The sequence below is a fragment of the Geotrypetes seraphini genome, chromosome 2 (assembly GCF_902459505.1).
Source record: "Geotrypetes seraphini chromosome 2, aGeoSer1.1, whole genome shotgun sequence".
Classification (NCBI taxonomy): Eukaryota; Metazoa; Chordata; class Amphibia; order Gymnophiona; family Dermophiidae; genus Geotrypetes; species Geotrypetes seraphini.
Window position 1 is genome coordinate 257,564,625 of NC_047085.1, and position 21,393 is coordinate 257,586,017.

Below are 21,393 nucleotides of genomic sequence, written 5' to 3' on the forward strand. Positions count from 1 at the left end.
GAAAAGCAAGTGCATCCCGTGGGGAATCGATTGATTCGAAGCGGCACGTCGGGGGGGGGGAGGGGGGTGCGCTTGCCCATTATTTAGATTTCCTGAGGTGCCGCGCGCGCTGAAACATACAGAGTGGGCGTGTTGACGAATATATTAGTCTAATTAGGTCTTGACGTTGAGTTTTGAATCCGACCAAGGGGGCCACTTGGCCGGGGGGGGTGGAAACGGGGAAGGTGGGGAGGGGGGGGGTGTTAAAGATGGCGTCTGTAGCGACGGTCGGACACAGCCGATCCCCGCCGCCGGGCTCCTCCGCCGGAGAGTCCCCGGTGCCAGCCTATATGTTTGCGCCTGAAGCCGGGGCCGCTCTAAGCGGGGCGGAGCAGGAAGACTCGGACTGCAGTCTGGATGGGGAAGCGGTGCGGAACGGCGAGCCCGAATTGGATCTCACCAGCAAGGTAGGCCGCTGGGGGCAGCCTCGGGGAGAGGACGTGGAGCGGGTCCGGTAGAGTTCCACTCCCGGAGGCACTCCGATCCCTCCATTCATTTGAGGAGCGGGAGGGGCCACGTCATCCCGAGAGAGGTGCTGCTTTGTCGCAGAGCACTCTGGGACTCGTAGTCTTCTGTAGGTGAACGAGTGTAGTTCCCAGGGCGCGCTGTTTGATATTCCCGAGGCTCCTACACCAGGTTCTGTTTTGGTTCTTCTAATCTAGCCTGATGATCGCTGGGGCATCGGGTTAGGGTTGCCAGCTCATGCCACCTCTTTACATGAGTTGATCCACTCCTGGGTTTACTTCATTGTTTGTAGTGAGTTGTTGCTTTGATTGTTTAAAAAAGCTATGCACTTAAGAATTCTTTAAACTAATTTTAGGTATGTGGTGGGATAAAACCCTGGTGGATCAATACTGGTAAATTTTAGCCTGTTGACTACTACTTATTTCTGTTCTAGACATATGCAACGCCGTATCAGGGGTGTCCAATGTCGGTCCTCGAGGGCCGCAGTCCAGTCGGGTTTTCAGGATTTCCTCAATGAATATGCATGAGATCTATTTGCATGCACTGCTTTCAATGCATATTCATTGGGGAAATCCTGAAAACCCGACTGGACTGCGGCCCTCGAGGACCGACATTGGACACCCCTGCCGTACATTAAAACTTTCAAGAGACAGTCAGTCCCCTGCTCAGTAGAGCTCGCAGTCTAATCAAACGGACAAAAAGGACGAGTAGGGGGTTAGGGAGTTGTGGCCAGCTGCAATGGTCTGCTAATGACCAAATAATTCAGAGAGAGGAAGCCTACCGAGGATTGTAAAGGCAGTTGACACTTTATGCTTATGTTTAAATATGCTCCGCCCCCTCCCCCGGGCGGTTGAAAAAGTCAAACATCTTGGATAAAAATAGTACGGTTACCGGGTTAGACCACTTAAATGCAATAAATAAATTAAAAAAAAAAAACCCAAAACAACAACCCAAAAGCTTGTTTTGTTTCTATTAATATCTGAAACATGAATTCAGATGGTGCTGCTAGCTGGATACTCATTAAAAATCTGCTAACTTTTCATCTGCTAATGTTAAAGTTTTAAATGCTGTTAAAGTTCTAAATGCAGGGTATTCCCCATATATTTTGTAATTTTCAAGAATATATCATATCCAAGCTGCCTATACTGTGGTGATCTCTAGGAAAATTGTATTATTTGCAGATTGAGTGTCCATACTGAACTGAAATGAGGGGCATTCAATAACTTATCTACCTGAGTATGAAAGAAAGAAGTAAGCATGTTGAAACAAGTCTGTGCATGTTGTGACATGTCTCAAGGTTACTCATGCACAGTTGTGGCTCAGTGCAAGTCTAACATTCCAAGAGACAGGATGTCAGGAGAGTCCTCATGTAAATTAAGTAAGAAATTGCTAGAATTGGAACATTGTTCAGTGAAAATATTTCTCACAAAAGAAGGGAAAAAGCTAAAGGAGATCCATGAACGCATGACTGAAGTTTATAGTGAGTATGCCCCATTATCCTACAAATTAAAACTTCAGAGCAAGCAGTTTAAGTAGAGTAGAGAGTCCATTGAAGATGACCCTCACACTGGACGACCTATGGAAGCAACTTTCACAGAAATGTGGAAGAAAGTTGAGGATTTAATTTTGTCAGACAGACGAATTAAGATTTCCTGAATAGCTGAAGAAATGAGCTTCTCAGCAGGTAGTTTGGAAAATTGAAAAGTTGGGCATGTCCAAGGTTAGTGCAAGATGGTTTGCAAGAGTGCTGATACTATGTCAGAAGGTCACGAGGCTCCAATGCTCTCAGGAGAACCTGGAGATGCTCCGTGAAGACCAAGTGAATTTTTTTAATCGTTTGACTGGAGATGAGACTTGGGTCTATCATGGAGATCGGATAGGCCCAAGTCCAAAATGGAATCAATACAGTGGAAGCACAAGTTGTCCCCCACCCAAAAAAAGTTAAAGACAGAAAAATCTGCAGGCAGTCATGGCAACTATCTTTTGGGATGATAAAGGACTTTTGCTTCTGGAGTTCATGCCACACAAGACAACCATAACCAGGGAGAATTATACCAACACAATGATTGCTTTGCAGTAGTTGAGAAAAGATGAGGAAGACTCACAGCAGATGTGCTGCTTCTTCCCGACAATGTGCTGGTGCACATATCACAACAATCACAGCCTGCCATCCGAGAATATGGGTCTCAGCAGCTGAAGCATCCACCCTACAGTACTGACCTGGCTCTCTCGAATTATTTCCTGGTCCGAGTTTCGAAGAAATCTCTCCATGGACAGTAGTTTTCAAGTGATGAAGACATCAAAGAAGCTGTGATGTCCTGGTTTGAAGGTCAAATAGAATCATTATTTTCAAAGGGATTAAAGACATTGCAAGAAAAAAATGGATGAAGTGCATGGAGCTATCAGGGGGGGGGGGGGTCTATGTTGAAAATTAAATTTTTTTGGAAAATCTTTTCTTCCCTACTGAGGAATATAAATTATTGACCGCCCCTTGTATGTCTTACTTTGGTTTACTAAAAAATTGGTGTTTTACAGGAAAAAATTAAGTAAAGTATAAATATGAGCAATAATTGACTTAAAAACATATACCAAAACACATATGTGATATTTAAAAGAACAATTAGTGACATCAATAAGTTAAAAGCGGTCTGAGGCAGTCCGTCTCAGGCCCAGTTCATGATGATCAAAATTAAACTTGTTGAAATAATCCAAGTTTTCATGTTCTTAGAGAATGCTAATAAATCATCCTCTAATCATATTTTACACGATATCCTCTTCTGCAGAACTTGAAGCAAAGTTAAAGGCCATATGTCTAATGAATACCAGTTTTAATCATAACGGGACTTAGTACTGCTAGTGCCTGCTCAGAAATTCATAATGACCTGTTATATAATGGGAAAGTAAATCGACCAGCCAGAATTGATTTGCAGTGATACAAACATCTTGGGCCGGATTCAGTAAATACTGGGAAAAATCAGTGCTCGGTTCTATAAAGGGTACTCCAGGATGAGCATCTAGCTGGGATTCCCATACTCAACTTTGGATGCGAGGACTTATGCTAGCTGAAATCTGGTGTAAATCCTGGTACCCAGAATTCTATAACTCTACATATGTCTTTTGTGCTCCTGTTCTTCCCATGGCCATGCCCTGTTTGTTTGGATTGTGGGGATTTGGGTGCCAAAGTTTATAGAATAGTACACAACCAGCTGTGCAACCCTAATTGATGTTAGTTAACATCTATAATTGCTAGCATCTAGTTATTGATGATAACTGGCTCGCACTCTGGATATTTGGATGCCCTTTATAGAATCCAGGGGTTTGACAAAACACTTAGAATAGAGTCCTCTTTTCTACAGGCAGTCTTGCAGCTGTAGTTTGGAGTTGCAAATAACTTCTCTAAGGGCAGCCCATAGCAAAGGTGTTATGGATACAATACATTGTCAACACAAATGTCAGATTTTTGTTCCATTGTGGGGTAAAGTTGACAAATGGCGTCGGATGCAAAGCACCTTTGACTCAATGTTGTAGGTCTCAACCTTTAAGAGTGACCTTCTGATTTCTCTTTGTGGTCAAGATAGAAGTTACATAGGTTGATTCATAAAGAAGGAATAGTGCTAACAGGGTCCTTGAAGCCTCAGGAATATATCACAGTGTGCCATGGGAACTACAGTCTTGTCCACTTTTCTACTACTTATCATTTTTATAGTGCTGCCAGATGCACACAGAGCAGTACATTACTTTAACCATGTAAGAGACAATCCCTGCTCGACAGTTTACAATCTATTCAGACAAGCAGGACGATTGTCATTCCCTCTGTAATTCCCTACCCCCAAATAGATATCGGTACTTTACAAGTGGGTTGGAGATAGGCGTTAAAAGTAGCCTCGAAAATAGTGCCCATCTTGGGATTACGTGCCCCCTCCTGCTCCTTAAATGACGTGGCTACACATTTTATATTCCCTATTCTTAAGCACTTTTTGTGTATACAGTAACTCTGGTAAATTGGCTGTATTAAAAATGCATAGCACCAGGAAGCGCTTTTCAAGCAGTTCCATGACCTTTTTGCTGGATTTAAATCTCGGCTCAACTGAAGAGCTTCAGGCAGTTAAGTAAATGTGTACTGAGTTTAAATTTCGTAAGCCCCTTTTCTTCTCTGACATTTTTTTCTATGCAAAAATCAAACAAGGTTTTTGTGCCTCCAGCCACAGTAATGTCAATAACCCAAATAATGCTACCTTCTTTTCACAGGCATGTAAGAAAGAGAATTTCATCTATCATCTTACATGCATACATACCTTTTAACATAAATTTGATTTCTTCTATCATTCACACAAGGGAGGTCTTCCCAATTTTCATACTTTCCTCCTCTGTCTCAGGAAATTGTTCATGCAGTGTGGTTTAATGGTTTGGGGCTCAAACCTCTCTCTACTTTGTTCTCTCTACTTTCCTCTGAGGTCATTGCTAGTGAGCTTACCTAAGATTTATTTGCCCTTCACTCACTATGATATCTCCCCTTTGATGCGATTTCTTATGTAACTCCTATTTTCTTATGTAACATTTCTCTTCTTGCATTCTGTAATTCACTGATTGTCCAGCCTTCTTTCAATGTGAACCACCTAGAAGTCATTCGACTATGGTGGTATAGAAAAATAAAGTTGTTGTTGTTATTATTATTATCTCGTGGGGACAATAGTCCTTCCCCTCTAAGGTGGACATTAGAGAATGACATGGAGACAAATTTTTCCCCACCCTATCTCGTCCCCGCAAGTTTTGTCACTGCCCCATTCCTGTAAGATCAACCTTAACTACACAGATCTGGAACACTTATGATTTTAAAGTGTTTGAGGCTTGTGCAGATGAGGCTTGTGCAGAGCTTGCAGGAATGGGGTAGGGACAGGAAAATAACTCGCGGGGACGGGAAAATGAGTTCCCATGGGGATGGGGAAAAATTTGTCCCCGGGTCATTCTCTAGTGGACATTTCCACCAGCTTCAGGTCTCCTATCAAGGTATTGTTTTTGCTAAAGTTTGTTCTTCTGAATTCTGATGTCACCTGTATTATGATCTAACATCCTCTCCATTGAATGTGAAATCCTGTAAATGATGCTGTAACTACAGAGGAAACCTCAACTTTATTAGTAAGCTGAGAATTAAGTGAAAACTCTGCCTTCTAGGTACCATTCAACTGTAGTGATGAACTAATTCTTAAAGATCTCCCTTGTTTGCTAAACCAAACAATCTGGTTTGTCTGGTTTTAGCTTAAGCTTATTGATTTTAACCACTTGGACGCTGCTTCATAGAAACACAGAAGATGATGGCAAGTAGACCATAGAGCCTATCCAGTCTGTACACCTATACCAGAGGTGGGAAACAAAAGTTGGGTTTTCTGGATTTTCCCTGTGAATATGCATGAGATCTATTTGCATGTTCTGCCTCCATTGTATGCAAATACACTTCTCCGTCCGAATCTGCGGTTTCAGCATCCGCGGATTTGATTATTCGCAATTTTTTTTTAGCTCCGTTTTCATTTTTTGGACTATTTTTAAGCACTCTAAGACCCCCTTTAAGTCTTACTTGGTGGGCTAGCATGTTTTTAGGGCAGGAGCGATCTTCTTACGCTCCTGCCCTGTGCAGATCAGTCATGGCAGCCGTTTCCTATGAGTGATCTGCACGGGGCAGGAGCGTAGGAAGATCACTCCTGCCCTGATAACCTGCTAGATCACCAGATAAGGTTCAAGGGATGCCGGGGGGAAGCAGGGGGTGGGTCATAGCCGGTCCGAATATTATTTGCGGTTTTTTAATATTCGCGGGCCAACTCTGCCCCTAACCCCCGTGGATACAGAGGGAAAAGTGTAGATCTCATGCATATTCATAGTGGAAATCCTGAATACCCAACTGGACTGAGGCCTTTGTTTCCTACTCCTGATTTAAGCTATACAACAGCTTGACAAACCATAGGTGCCAGATCACCATGGTGACTAGAAATTTCCATTTGGTGCCTAAGATTTTCATATCTGAAACCAACTGGAGTAGCTAGCTGAACAAAAGAACTGCTAGTTTGTAAGCCCCTGAGGAAGCCATGTGTGACTTTGTTGGCTTAAGTGCTTAATTGGTCATAGATCCATATTGTAAAAATGGCACATCATAATGCTACCACCATTCAGATTAAAAAAAATTTTCTTCTTTACTTTTAAATAATTAAATAGGAATAATTAACATGGAGGTTTTTAGACCAGTGAATGTAATGCAGCAACCCATATAAAATGTGATATATCCTATCAGAAAATGATTCAATTTTTTACTTAAAAACCAGCTGCTAGGGACCCCCTGCACTACTATATAACAGCATTCAAACAACCTCCCCCCTCAAAACTCCAAGATGTAAATGTATATCACACTTACCATCCTTATTAGAATCCTAGTATTATCATAGGTTTCTGCCTGTAAAAAAGGAACAATGGTAAAAATACATCCTTGGCTTTTAAAGCTGCATTTTAAGGAAGAAAATTCATTGTTCTTAAAACAAAGGCAGACAAATACAGATGCAGGGGGCAGTAGAGCAAGCTAAAATAAAATAAAGTCCATAAAATCAAACAACAGTCAAAAGCTTAACTGAGCCCTGAGATCACTCCAGCATTGCAACAAAACATGCCAAATTCTCAGAGTCCAAAGAGCCATGATAGTAATAGCTCTCCGAGGGCCTCTCCCTTCTCGTGTAAACTTAAGAAGTTAGATAACAAGCAATGCTGCATTAATTTTTTTCCCACAACATCCTGGTGCTTTCTCATGATGTGCTAAAGTAAAACGAGCACATCCTATAGCGCTGTAGAAATAATATAGTAGTAACAAGTGCATCCTTGTTGAGGTTTTCAGTGTTGTAGAGCTGTGCGAGTGTGTACATCAACTCCAGTGCTGCTTTTTTTCTGAACATATGCTTATCTTTGTGTCTGAGTTTTTTGTTGGTTTTTTTTTCCCCCCGCCCTTTCCATTAGTACATCTAAAATTTGGCAATATAGCCACCAGACTCCTTTTGGCAGTTACCGGTATTTGTGGTTCATAACATAAGAGCAACAAAACCAAAGGAAACAGGGGGGTCCAACCTTGTCTGCAGTGAAAAACCAACAAGGAGCAAACAAACCAAAACTGCAGACATGTACAAGATGCAGGCAAAATGTATTGTGACAAATAAATTATATCTAAAAACCTTTTTACCAAACAAGGGACCCAACACGGTCCGTGTTTCAGACAACCTTCATCAGGGGTTCATGGAAAAAAAGGAAAGAAAAGTATGTCACAAAAAAAACTGGAGAAATAACGGAATATATGTTTCGCCAAGAGTCGCAAGCTACTATGGATAGTCTCCAAAGTAAAAAAGAGCCCAGCAGGTTCTCGGGGTGGGGGGTGTTTCTCTTGTGAAGTGCTTCAAGGGTCCATATTGGAATATACTGCTGTTTTACATAGTCATAAAAATGAAAATAGGAGTGAATGAGGTGATAGCATTTGCAGATAATTGTTAAAACTGTACAGGATTATAATTGCAGAAGGATCTTGAGAAGACTGGGCATCTTGATAGCAGATGAAACTGAATGTGGACAAGTGTAATGTGCTTAGGGCAAAATACCAAATATAGGTACAAAACACTGGGTTCTGAATTAGGAGTTGTCATACAAGAAAAAATCTTGGAGATATTGTAGCCACAACATAGTCATGGTACATTGGGATAAAATGTTAATTAAACAAATAGAATAGTGGTGGTGGTGGTGGGGAGTTCCAAAAAAGGAGCAGAGAGCAAAACTAAATATCATTATGCCTTTATGTATAGGTTCCTGCTTTGTTCATATCCAGTGAACATAAGAATTGCCACTGCTGGGTCAGACCAGTGGTCCATTGTGCCCAGCAGTCCACTTCCGCGGCCCTAATTGAGTCTAGCCTTACCTGCGTACGTTCTGGTTCAGCAGGAACTTGTCTATCTTTGTCTTGAATCCCTGGAGGATGTTTTCCCCCCTATAACAGCCTCCGGAAGAGCGTTCCAGATTTCTACCACTTTCTGGGTGAAGAAGAACTTCCTTACTTTTGTATGGAATCTATCCCCTTTTAACTTTAGAGAGTGCCCTCTCGTTCTCTCTACCTTGGAGAGGGTAAACAACCTGTCTTTATTCCAGGACAAGCACGCAGCCTAGTCTCACATGTGGGTGATGTCATCCATGGGGCCTGGATGCTGACAGCCTCGCAAGCAGACTTGCTTGAAGAAACTCAGAAGTTTCGAATCTGCGGGGGAGTGGCCAAGATGGCGGCATTGACCGAGCATTGAGATTGAGCTCTCGTGGCTCTTAGCGTTTCTTTTCCTAGAGCAGTTATGCCGCACAAAAGGAAAGGTTTGGTTAAGGCGCTTTCTTCCTCGACGCCGATACCACCTATTAGACAGCAGACGATTGAGCAGTTACTGCCCGGTATCTGCTTTGGGACTGACGGAACTAGCCCCGCGTTGGGGAAAGGTAAAGAAGGCCTTACCTCACAGGGGCATGAAATCTCTCTTTTGCCACCGCAAATGGAACCACCTCCTTGTCCGGTGGATTCAAACGCTCTGGAGCGGGAGCTACCAGTGTTGCCGAGGACGCACCTGAAGTTCCGGTAGAGGAAGCAGCTGGGGCAGATGAGTTCTGCCGATGAGAACTAAAATTGGGGAGAGAAACCCCTCCAACGAGGTGACTTTAGCAGCAATTTGGCAAATGCTCCAAAAATTGGATAAAGCTGCAGTTAAAACATCAGAGGCTGCTTTGAAGACATCAGAAGAGGTAAAAACTTTGGCTGGTAAAATCGATGATATTTCAAGAGCCTTGGAACATTCTAATGTAGAAATGAAAAACTCTATAGCAAACGTGCAATCAGAAGTTCAAGCCTTACAAGCCTTTAAAGTAGCTGCGATTAAAGAAAAATAGAAAACATTGAGAATTTTAACCGCAGACTCAATGCCAGAATTTTGAATTTCCCCAAAGTACCCGGGATTTCAGCATATGAGATGTTTAAGAGATATTTGGTGGAAGTGTTAAAATATTCATCAGACCATATTCCTCCATTAAATAAAATATATTATCCCAGAACAAGCAGGCAGCCTATTCTCACAAATGGATATGGGTGATATCATCAGCGGATCCCGGATGCGGAAGCTCGCAAGCAGACTTGCTTGAAGAAATTAGAAGTTTCGAGTCGACCGCACTGCGCATGCGCGAGTGCCCTCCCACCCAGTGTAGGGCACATCTCCTCATTTCTCAGTTTTCTGCGGAGCTGAGAAGTCCGTCTTTGACTCTCTGCGTTTAACTTTGTTACTTCGTGCCTTCTCTACACCGTGGTTTGTGTTTCTTTCTTCACGAATCGCTGTTTTTTTCTTTTTTTAAAAAAAAAATATTTTCTTCCGTTTGGCTGCCGGGGCAGGCTGCTCAGCTGCAGCCCAGGGGCTTCAATTTTGTGGCGGCTGTTTATCCTCCTATGTCCCGGCCAGCAACGGGCTTCAAGAAGTGTAGCCAGTGCCAGCGTGCGATTTCCCTCATGGACCCACATTGTTGGTGCCTCAAGTGCCTTGGACCGGATCATCAACCGAAATCGTGCGAGTGCTGTGCTACTCTTCAACCTCGAGCCCTTAAATATCGTCATCTTTTGGTGGAGAAGCTCTTCGGGATGGATTCTTCCTCCGATCCCTTGACTTCGGAGGCGATCTCAGCCTCACCTTCGACTGAGACTCCTCCTGCTTCTACTGCTTCCACCTCGAGCCTCATCAGACCTTCATCGTTTGCAACGGCTCTCTCCTCGACGACGTCTGCTGTATCTTCCCCTGTATCCTCAAGTCAGATAGCTCAGCTGAAAGTTCCAGCGGTGGTGCTTTAGGTGCCTAAGACTTCCAAGTCGAAGCACATTTACACTGTCTCGGTGGAACCTCCAGCCAAAGCAGGTGGTCCGGTTTCAGACGCGGATCCATCCTTGCCGGCTTCTTTTCAGACCATGTTAGAGAAGCAATTCATTCAGTTCCTTACGAATATGGGACCGAAGCTTCTTCCTCTCATCCAGCCTGGGCATTCTGCAGACTCCCGGAAGGTCGAGACGCTTCCTTTGCCTCAGTCTGATCTTGCACACTCTTTGCAGGGAGCAGAGTCTCTGTGAGTGTCTGGTCTGTCATTTAAGCACGTAAAGCAAGGAGCAGAATCTTTGCAAGTGCCTCGGCAGAAATCCTCACACTCTATACAAGGAGCAGAGTCTTTGGGAGTGCATCGAGGTTCCTCCACCAAGCCTCTGGAGCTTCGATCTACAGCCTCCAGTCCTATCCATTCTTTGGTGGCATCGCCGAGGCGAAGTCTCCTCTATCTTCGAGATCTGCTTCCAAGCACCGTTTTCACCGACGATCAAGGCCTTCATCGAGGCATACTTCCAGGCATAGTTCTTCTTCTAAAGAACGTCCTTCTTCAACTAAGCCTCGGTCTACTCCTACTTCGACTAGGCAACCGACTCCTTGATCGAGGTCTCCACTTCCACACCTCGAGGATGTGGCGGTTTCGATTGCTTCGTCCAAGTCTCCGTATTCTTTTGATGCATTTTTTCCTGCCGAAGCTTCATCTTCGACCCAGGCTGCTTCGATGACCTCAAGTCCTTCTCGAGGCAAAGCATTGGCGGATCAGCTATCTTTTTCATCTTTTCTTCGTCAGATGGCTGACTTGGATCTTCAATTAGATGCTAGTTCCAAATACTCTAAGGAGTATCTCGAAGTCGTACATCTATCTCAACCTTCGGCACAGTCACTTAAGCTTCCTCTTCACAAGCTTTTGTCTCAGATTTTGCCAGATGCCTGGAGACCCCTTATACTATCCCAGCTGTTCCAGGCAAATTGGACTCTAGGTATAACCCTTTCCATCGCAAAGGGTTTGACAACTCGGTTATCTCATCAATCCCTACTTGTGGAGTCATCCTTAAAGAGGTCCCATGCTTCCAAGGTTTATGCCACCGTTTCTCCTGGAAGGGAAGGGAAAACTATGGACAAATTCGGACGTCGCATCTATCAAAATTCTATGATGTCCTCTCAAGTCCTTAATTATAATTTTCATTTTATTACTTATTTTGAGTTCCTCATAACTACTTTTACCTAAATTTTTGAGTTATTTGGATACTCAAAAACACTTTGAATTTCAAGAAATCATTGCTTCTCTATCACAACTCAGATTACATCTCCTTCAGTCATCTTATGATGCCTTTGAGTTGTCTGCCCGGGCGGCTGCTTGCTCTGTCGCCTTGCCTGGCTTCGTACCATTGACATGGACCCTAATCTTCAGGACCGCTTGGCTAATATTCCTTGTGCAGGCAATGATCTCTTTGATGAATCTATCGAGGCAGCCACCAAGAAGTTGTCTGAACATGAAAAATCTTTCTTTTCTATTGTCAGACCTAAGCCCAAGCCAACTCCTGCCAAGTTTACATGTCCTCCTCCCATTTACCAAAGGCATTTTGCTCCAAGGGCGGCTCCTTATACTCGCCCCCCTCCTAAGAAACAGCAGCCTCAGAAGCAACAAAAATCTCAACCTTCTGCTGCACCTAAGGCTTCACAGCCTTTTTGACTGTTTACAACAGAGCATAACCTCCATTGTTCTGTCTCTGACTTCTCTTCCCCCTATAGAAGGTTGTCTCCATCATTTTTACCACCGATGGATGACAATTACATCCGACTTCTGGGTTCTGACCATCATCAGGGAAGGATACTCTCTTCATTTCACTCAGGTTCCACCAGAGCTTCCTCCTAGAGAGTATCCTTCCAATCCTTCCCAGACTGCCCTTCTTCTTCAGGAAGCTCAAGCTCTGCTTCATCTCCATGCCATCAAACCAGTTCCTTTGGAACAGCAGAACAGGGGGTATTACTCCCGTTACTTCCTTGTTCCGAAGAAGATGGGCGATCTGCGGCCCATTCTGGATCTCAGGGCTCTCAACAAATTTTTGGTCAAAGAAAAATTTTGAATGTTGTCCCTTGCATCCCTTTATCCCCTTCTCGAGCAGAACGACTGGTTATGCTCTCTGGATCTCAAAGAGGCCTACACTCATATTCCCATTCATCTGGTCTCCCGTCAATATCTCAGATTTCGGGTGGGGAATCTGCATTATCAGTATACTCTTCAAGAAATCCCTTAATAAAGCTTAATACCATGATAAAGCTTAACCCCCCTCTTACCATCCCCTCCCTAACCCCAGATCCTACTTTTCCCTCTCTTGGAAACCTCTGATCTAACGTTGTAACCTTCTTCCATAACTCTTTTTGTAATCCGCTTTGAACCGAAAGATAATGGCGGAATAGAAATCTGTAATGTAATGTAATATAGAGTGCTGCGCTTCGACTTGGCTTCATCTCCCAGAGTGTTCACCAAGTGCCTGGTAGTGGTAGCAGCATCTCTAAGGAGCCATGGTCTTCAGGTTTTTCCCTGCCTAGACGACTGGCTCATCAAAGATTCCACATATCAGGGGGTTATTGTAGTGACCCAATGGACTACCTGGTTCCTACAAAGTTTGGGATTCGAAATCAACTTTCCCAAATCCCAACTTCAACCCTCACAGAATCTACAATTCATTGGAGCTGTTCTGGGTACTATCCAACTTGGAGCATTCCTTCCACAACAACATCTGGATGATCTCCTTCAAATTTGTCATACAGTGTCTTCCCGCTCTTCCAATTCAGCGAGACACATGATGGTACTACTAGGTCACATGGCCTCCGCAGTACATGTGACTCCTTTTGCCAGACTTCACCTCAGAATTCCTCAGTGGACCATGGCTTCTCAATGGACGCAGGTTTGCGACCCACTTTCTCAACACATAACAATCGCTCTTTCTTTGAAGCAATCTCTCCGTTGGTGGATGCTCTCTTCCAATCTCTCCAGAGGCTTGCTGTTTCAAATGCCCCCTCATCAGAAGGTCCTCACGACAGATTCTTCGACCTACGCTTGAGGCGCTCATCTCGATGGTCTCCGTACACAAGGCCACTGGACCAGTACGGATCGTAAATGTCACATCAATCTTTTGGAACTTGGAGCGATTTTCAAGGCTCTCAATGCTTTTCAGCATCTTCTTCATGACCAAGTAGTCCTCATTCGGAAGGACAACCAAGTTGCCATATATTATGTCAACAAACAGGGAGGGACGGGATCTGCCTCCCTTTGCCAAGAAGCTCGGAAGGTTTGGGACTGGGCAATCCGCCACAACACCTTCCTCAAAACTGTCTACATCCAAGGGATGAAAAATTGCTTGGCGGACAACTTGAGTTGTCTTCTGCAACCTCATGAATGGATGCTCCATTCCTCGCCTCTTCATCACATTTTTTCACAGTGGGAAACACCTCAGATAGACCTCTTTGCAACTCCCCACAACTAAAAACTGCCTCAGTTCTGCTCCAGGATATACTCTCCTCATTGCCTCGAGGCAGACGCTTTTCTTCTGTAATGGACGAATCTCTTCCTCTATGCATTCCCTCCATTCCCTCTCATTCTCAAGACTCTGGTCAAGTTGAAGAACGATCATGCCACCATGATTCTGGTTGCTTCTCGGTGGCCGAGACAACCTTGGTACTCCCTTCTACTTCAACTCAGCAGCAGGAAGCCATACCATCTACCAGTTTTTCCTTCTCTGCTTACACAGAGTCAGGGATCTCTGCTTCATCCCAATCTGCAGTCTCTACACCTGACAGGTTGGTACCTCTCAACATGACTCCTGTTCAGTTTTCTCAACCTGTCAGACATTTTAGAGGCTTCTAGGAAACCTACCACTAGACAATGCAATCACCAAAAATGGACTAGATTTTCTACATGGTGTTTTTCTCATGATAAGGAGCCTCAACATTTCTCCTTATCTTCTGTTTTGGATTACCTTTTGCACTTATCCATTTCTGACCTCAAGTCTACATCTATCCGAGTCCATCTCAGTGCAATTGCGGCTTTCCATCAACCTATTGAAGGGAAACCCCTCTCTGCTCATCCGGTGGTTTCCAGATTCATGAAAGGACTTTTAAATGTCAAACCTCCTCTCAAACCGCCTCCTGTGGTTTGGGACCTCAATGTTGTCCTTGCTCAGCTGATGAAGCCTCCATTTGAACTAATTGACAAGGCTCATCTGAAGTATCTCACTTGGAAAGTGGTGTTTCTCATCTCCCTCACTTCTGCTCGACGAGTCAGTGAGCTGCAAGCTTTAGTTGCTGATCCACCTTTCACAGTGTTTCATCATGACAAAGTGGTCCTACATACTCATCCAAAATTCCTCCCTAAAGTGGTATCTGAATTTCATCTCAACCAATCTATTGTTCTTCCAGTGTTCTTTCCAAAGCCTCATTCTCATCCTGGAGAAGTAGCTCTTCATACTCTGGACTGTAAACGCGCTTTGGCCTTCTATTTAGAATGCACCAAACCACACAGAACTGCTCCTCAACTTTTTGTCTCATTTGATCCAAATAAGTTGGGACATCCCATCTCTAAGCATACCATCTCCAACTGGATGGCTGCTTGTATCTCATTCTGCTATGCCCAGACTGGATTACCCCTACACAGTAGAGTCACAGCCCATAAAGTCAGAGAAATAGTAGCTTCCGTAGCTTTCCTCAGATCTACACCTATTGAGGAGATTTGCAAGGCTGCTACTTGGTGCTCGGTTCATACTTTCACGTCTCATTATTGTCTGGATACTTTCTCCAGATGGGATGGACAGTTTGGCCAAACAGTATTACAAAATTTATTCTCCTAAATTGCCAACACTCCCACCATCCCATTCAGATTAGCTTGGAGGTCACCCATATGTGAGAATAGGCTGCCTGCTTGTCCTGGGATAAAGCACAGTTACTTACTGTAACAGATGTTATCCAGGGACAGCAGGCAGCTATTCTCACAACCCACCCACCTCCCCTGGTTGGCTTCTCTGCTAGCTATCTGAACTGAGGAGACGCGCCCTACGTTGGGCGGGAGGGCACTTGCGCATGCGTGGTGCGGTCGACTTGAAACTTCTAGTTTCTTCAAGCAAGTGTGCTTGCGAGCTTCCACAGCCGGGCTCTGCTGATGACGTTACCCATATCCATATGTGAGAATAGCTGCCTGCTGTCCCTGGATAACACCTGTTAAGGTAAGTAACTGTGCTTTATCGTCCACATACCACTAGAGCTTGGGAAACATTGGAGGGAATTAATCCACAATATACCGCAATTAAATATACCGCAATTGGATGTTAACAACATATCAGCTATTTTGGAAGAGTCTATTTCTGACTCTTCATTGAGAGTGACACTTCTGATTTCATTTATTTTCCAACAGGACTTGGATTCCTTTATGAAACTCTATTTCCGCTTATCAAAAGAACTGTTTTATGGTAAAAAGATATGGGTATTCCTAAGGTTATCCAGGAAAAAAGGAAACAATTTTTGTCCTTGAGACAGGAGACCAAGGCACTTGGGGCATCCTTTTTATTGGCTTACCCTTGTAAATGCGTAGTAAAATTTGCTCAGGTTAAATATATATTTTTTTCAGACGGAGCAGCTAAGATCATTTCTGGAGCTAAAGAAAATTACTGTTTAGTGGAAATTTAATATAAATGCATAGTATGTTATAGCCTTTCATTGTCTAGTTCTTTTTCCTTTGTGTTTAACTTCTTAATAATAACTGCCGTTACTCCCCTTCATTTTTTGTGGTCTAAGGAAGCGAGAATTTTATTTTCATATTTGTTAAAACATCACATTTTATAAACATTTATTCCTGCTGTATTTCCTTAGCAAGAATGTTAGTTTCTTGTAATATATTGAAAATTTCAATAAATAAATAATAAAAAAAGAAGTTTCGAATCTGCCACACCGCGCATATGCGAGTGCCTTCCCGCCCAGCACAGGGCGCTTCTCCTCAGTTCTCAGTTTTCCACGGAGCCGAGAAGTCTGTCTTGATGCTCTGCGCTGAACTTAGTTCGCTTTGTGCCTTCTCTCACTGCGGCTCGTGTTTTATTTCTTTATTACAGTGTCGCTGTATTTTCTTTCGGTCATTGTTTAAAAAAAAAAGTTAAACTTTTTTGTCAAGTGACGGCAGGGCCTGACACGCGCCCTCAGCCTGCGGACTTCGACTTTGCGGGGGCTATTTTTTCCTTCTATGTCCCGGCCAGTCACGGACTTTAAGAAGTGTAACCTGTGCCAGCGTGCGATAGCCCTCACTGACACACACTGTTGGTGCCTTCAGTGTTTGGGCCCTGACCACTGTTCGGAATCGTGCATTTGTTGTGCTACCCTTCAACCTCGAGCCCTCAAACGTCGTCGAGTTCAAATGGACATTTTCGGTATGGAAACCCTTACTACAGCCTCGACCTCCGATTCAGTCAAGCCTGCTACGGGGTGTCCTCCTGCCTCCTCGACCTCGACTCTCATCAGACCTTCCTCATTTGGAACGTCCTCGACCTCAAGTAAATCTGCCAAATCTTGTCCTGAGCTTCCCTCAGGTCAGATACCTCAGCAGACAGTTCCAGCGGTGGTCCTCAAGCTACCTAAGCATCATTCCTCCAAGTCAAAGCATTCTTCCTCTTTGTCCTCGGAGCCTTTAGCCTCAGCAAGTGGTCCAGTTTCAGACTCGGATCCACAATTGCAGGCTACCATCCAGACCATTTTAGAGTGGGAATTTGTTCAGTTACTGACCAAATTTAGTCCTGCCTCGACTCTGCTCCTGCAGTAGAGAGTTGTGCGGGGACAGAAATCCCACCCGTCCCCGCCAAAATCCCACCCGTCCCCGCGAGGAATCCCTCCGTCCCCATAAACTTCAGAAATAGTTATTTCATTATGCTACTGAATTAAAGGCTCTGGTAGGGACCCATTTACAAATAAGCAAAGACACTTTATTAATTTGGAAATATTAATTGGGAAGAATACATACTTTGTAAACAGGTTTCTACCAGAGCCTCTAATGCAAATATAAAATATAAATACTCAGCTGATGAGAACCCCCAAGCTGTCAGCTGAGGACTTCCTTTGCAGTTGACCGGGGGTCCCTTTTGCCAAGCTTGGCAGGCAGCAGTAGCGTCCCTGAGTCACAGATGCTGGCACCTCAGTGGCTCATGGATGCTGCCAACGACTGCTGCGCTTGGTGGAGGGGAGTTCTGGCCATCTCTAGAGGAGGTCCTCTGCTGGTGGTGCTTGGGGATCCCATTCCCCACAGTCACAACAAGGGTCAGCAAGTACTTCAACACTGTAGAAATAAAACCAGAAATGCATTTTCTTTTCTTTTGAACACAATACAAAGACATCTGCTATATACATTTCCCAAAGCTAACATATTTTAGTCAATAAATTCCGTTTTTTACCTTTGTTGTCTGGAGACTTATTTTTCCATAAAGTTGGTCCCAGTTTCTTTTTTCCGCTTTCCCATCTTCTGTAAATTCTTCTGTTGATGTCCATTGGTTCCTCCTACCATGGTCCAGCATTTATCCCTTTCTCATCTTTTGTGCCTGCCCACCAGCCCCATGCCCAACATTTCTCCTTATATCAGCCCTCTCCAGCACCATGCCACATCTCTCCCTCCATTCCCTTCACCACTATGTCCAACATTCCTCCCTCTTGCATCCATTTCAATCTGTCCCACTGTTCCCTTTCCACTACAATATTTCTCCCTCTCATCTGTACCTCACTCCCTCCCTATGACCAAAAATTCTCCTTTCTTCCATTCCCGTGTACACAACCATCTCTTTCCCTCCCTTCCTCCATCTTTCCCAAGTTCATGCCTTGTGTCCAAAAATGCACTCCCTCCCCCACCTCAGCATCTCTTTCCCTCCCTTCCTCCATCCTCTTTCCCAAGTTCATACCTTAGATATGTGACTACTTGTGCCTCATCTTGGGTGATCTATGTCATCGTCTGTCCATGCCACAAGATATACGTGGGCCATACTAGCAGACAAATTAAGATCTGCCTTGCTGAGCACAAAAGCAGGATTAATTCTTATGCCTTGACATCCCCAATGGTGGGTCGCTGTACTGAATACCAACATGGATTCGCTGACCTTAGATGGTTGGTGATCGAACGGATCCCCAGTAACTTCCAAGGGGATAAAATGGTTCGCATACAATTGTGTGAGCAGTTTTAGATCTTTGAACTAAAGGCAGTTAAACCATTGGGGTTGAGTGACATGATCAAGTGGAGCTCTCTTATCTGAGCTTTTCTTACCTTTTATCTGCTTTCGGGTGAACTTTGTAACCGCTGCTTTTTAAAGTCCTTTTCATCCGCTGTTCTGTTTTGCTTAAATCAGTATATCAGCTGTTTCCTGTCTTCTGGCATCATGGTTGGCGTGAGAATGAAAGAAAGGCTCGGTGTTACTCTGGCTCCTCCCCCTTTTTTGCCTAGCCAACTTGTAGATTTTCGACCCATGGTGGCTTTTTTGCTGGGGTCCAGTTCCTGAAGAAGGGGCCTCCTGCCTGCACTGCCCCAGCACGTATAGCCGACCGTAAGTCTTCCCCGATGTCAGTGCTGACATCTGAGGGAGGGAGGGCTTAAGCAAAGCCCTCCCTCCCTCAGATGTCAGCGCTGACATCGGGGAAACATTTCCGGTTGGCTGTGTGCTACGGCAGAGCAGGTAAGAGAAAGAAGACGAGCCGTGCGGCTCGAGTTGCTTCGAACCCCGCAGGATCTCCGCAACCCTAGGGGGGGTCCCCACGGGATCCCCATGACCCCAAGGGGGAACCCTCGGGATCCACTTCGTCCCTGTTCCTGTGCAGCTCTCTATCCTGCAGTCCAGCCTGGACACAGCACTCTCACAAGGGGTCGAGTCTTTACCTGTGCCTCAAGCTGAATTTAGACATTCTATGCATGGAGTCCAGTCTTTGCGAGTGTCTCGTCTGGAATCCTCACACTCCATACAAGGAGCCGAGTCTTTGGGAGTGCTTCAAGATACCTCGATCCAAACCACTGAGTCTATGGGACTTCGATCTACAGCTTCCAGCCCTATATCCTCACATAAAGCATTGCCCGTTTCGAGGCATAGGGCGAAGTCTCCTCGACCTCACACGAGACCTGCTTCCGGGCATCACTCTCATCGCCAGTCGAGGCACTCATCGAGGCGCAGGTCCTTTTCAAGAGAGTAGCCCTCCTTGTCCAGGCGTTCTAGCTCTTCGAGGCCTCCAACTCCTCGATCCAGGACACCAATAGCAGAACCTGAGGGCTCCGCTTCTCCCAGTGCCTCGTCTCAGTCTGCTTATTTGCTAGGATATCAATACTCTAGAGAGGCCTCGCCTTCGTTTTCTACTCGAGGCGCCTCGAGGTCATCAATGCCCTCTCGAGGCCATCCTCTTGCGGATCAATTGTTTTTTTCCTCCTTCCTCTGTCAAATGTCTGAGGACCTGGATCTTAAATTGGACTGGTTCTAAGTACTCAAACTTCTTCTTAACAGGCTTCTTTCTCAAATTTTCAAACGAAACCTGAAGACTCCTTATGCCATTCCTGCTGTTTCAGACAAGTTGGAATTGAAGTATAGAACTGTGTATAGCAAGGGCTTTGACAACTCTCAACTATCTCATCAGTCCCTTCTTGTGGAATCTTCCTTAAAGAGGAGTCATCCTTTCAGGGTCTATGCTACTGTACCTCCTGGCAGAGAGGGCAGGACCATGGACAAGTTTGGCCGTCATCTCTATCAAAATTCGATGATGGCCTCCAGGGTTTTGAACTATAATTTCACCTTTACTACTTATTTTAAGTATTTTATTGATATACTCCCTGGTTTTACTGAAGACCTTGCTCAGCACAGACTTGGAGTTCCAGCAAGTCATTGCTACCTTAGCATAACTCAGGTTGCACCTTCTTCAATCATCTTATGATACCTTTGAAGTTTCCTCGAGGGTCACTGCTTTCTCAGTAGCGATGCACCGCCTTGCCTGGCTTTGCACCAATGATATGGATCCCAACATTCAGGATCGTCTGGCCAATATTCCTTGTGAAGGCAATGACCTCTTTGATGAATCTATAGAGGCCGCCACCAAGAAGTTGTCTGAGCATGAGAAATCTTTTGCTTCCATAGTCAGACCAAAGCCTAAGCCAGCTCCTTCCAAGCCTTCTCGACCTCTTCCATCCTATCAGAGGCGTTATCCTCCGAGGACAGCTCCTTACACTCTAGCACCTCCCAAGAAACAGCAGCAGAAGCAACAGAAACCTCAGCCTTTTGCTGCACCAAAGGTTTCTCAGCCTTTTGACTGTTTCTTAACAGAGCATAACCTCCATCGTTCTGCCTCTGTCCTATCCTCTTCCCATAGGAGGTCATCTCTATAATTTTTACCATCGATGGGAGACGATTACATCTGACCTCTGGGTGCTGTCAATAATCAGGGAAGGATTCTTTCTTCATTTCACTCAGATTCTACCAGAGCTTCCTCCAAGAGAGTATCCTTTCAATCCATCACAGATCACCCTTCTTCTTCAGGAAGCTCAAGCTCTGCTTTGTCTCCATGCCATCGAGGAAGTTCCTTGGAACAGCAGAACAGGGGTTTTTATTTCCTAGTTCTGAAGAAGACGGGCGATCTGCAGCCTATACTGGATCTCAGAACGATTGGTTGTGTTCTCTAGATCTCAAGGAGGCTTACACTCACATCCCCATTCATCCGGCCTGCCATCAGATTTCAGGTGGGGAACCTGCATTTTCAGTACAGAGTGCTACCCTTCGGCCTGGCATCATCTCCAAGAGTGTTCACCAAGTGCCTAGTGGTGGTTGTAGCAGCTCTGCGGAACCATGGTCTTCAGGTGTTCCCCGACCTGGATGACTGGCTCATCAAAGATTCAACAATCTCAGGGGGTTATTGTAGCAACCCAACAGACTACGTGGTCCTACAAAGCTTGGGATTCTAAATCGACTTTCCCAAATCCCACCTTCAGCCCTCTCAGAAC

The 21,393-nt window shown here is 44.7% G+C and overlaps 1 protein-coding gene across 3 annotated transcripts in view; it reads left to right on the forward strand.

Moving 5' to 3' along the window:
- The first annotated feature begins 230 nt into the window (after window positions 1-230).
- Window positions 231-21,393, forward strand: part of GTPBP1 (GTP binding protein 1) — a 127,224-nt gene continuing 106,061 nt past the window's right edge. For all 3 annotated transcript variants that reach the window (XM_033929457.1, XM_033929459.1, XM_033929458.1), the window contains exon 1: window positions 231-446. In XM_033929457.1, coding sequence (XP_033785348.1) covers window positions 249-446 — 198 coding nt within the window. In that variant the 5' untranslated portion in view covers window positions 231-248. The remainder of the gene's footprint in view (window positions 447-21,393) is intronic.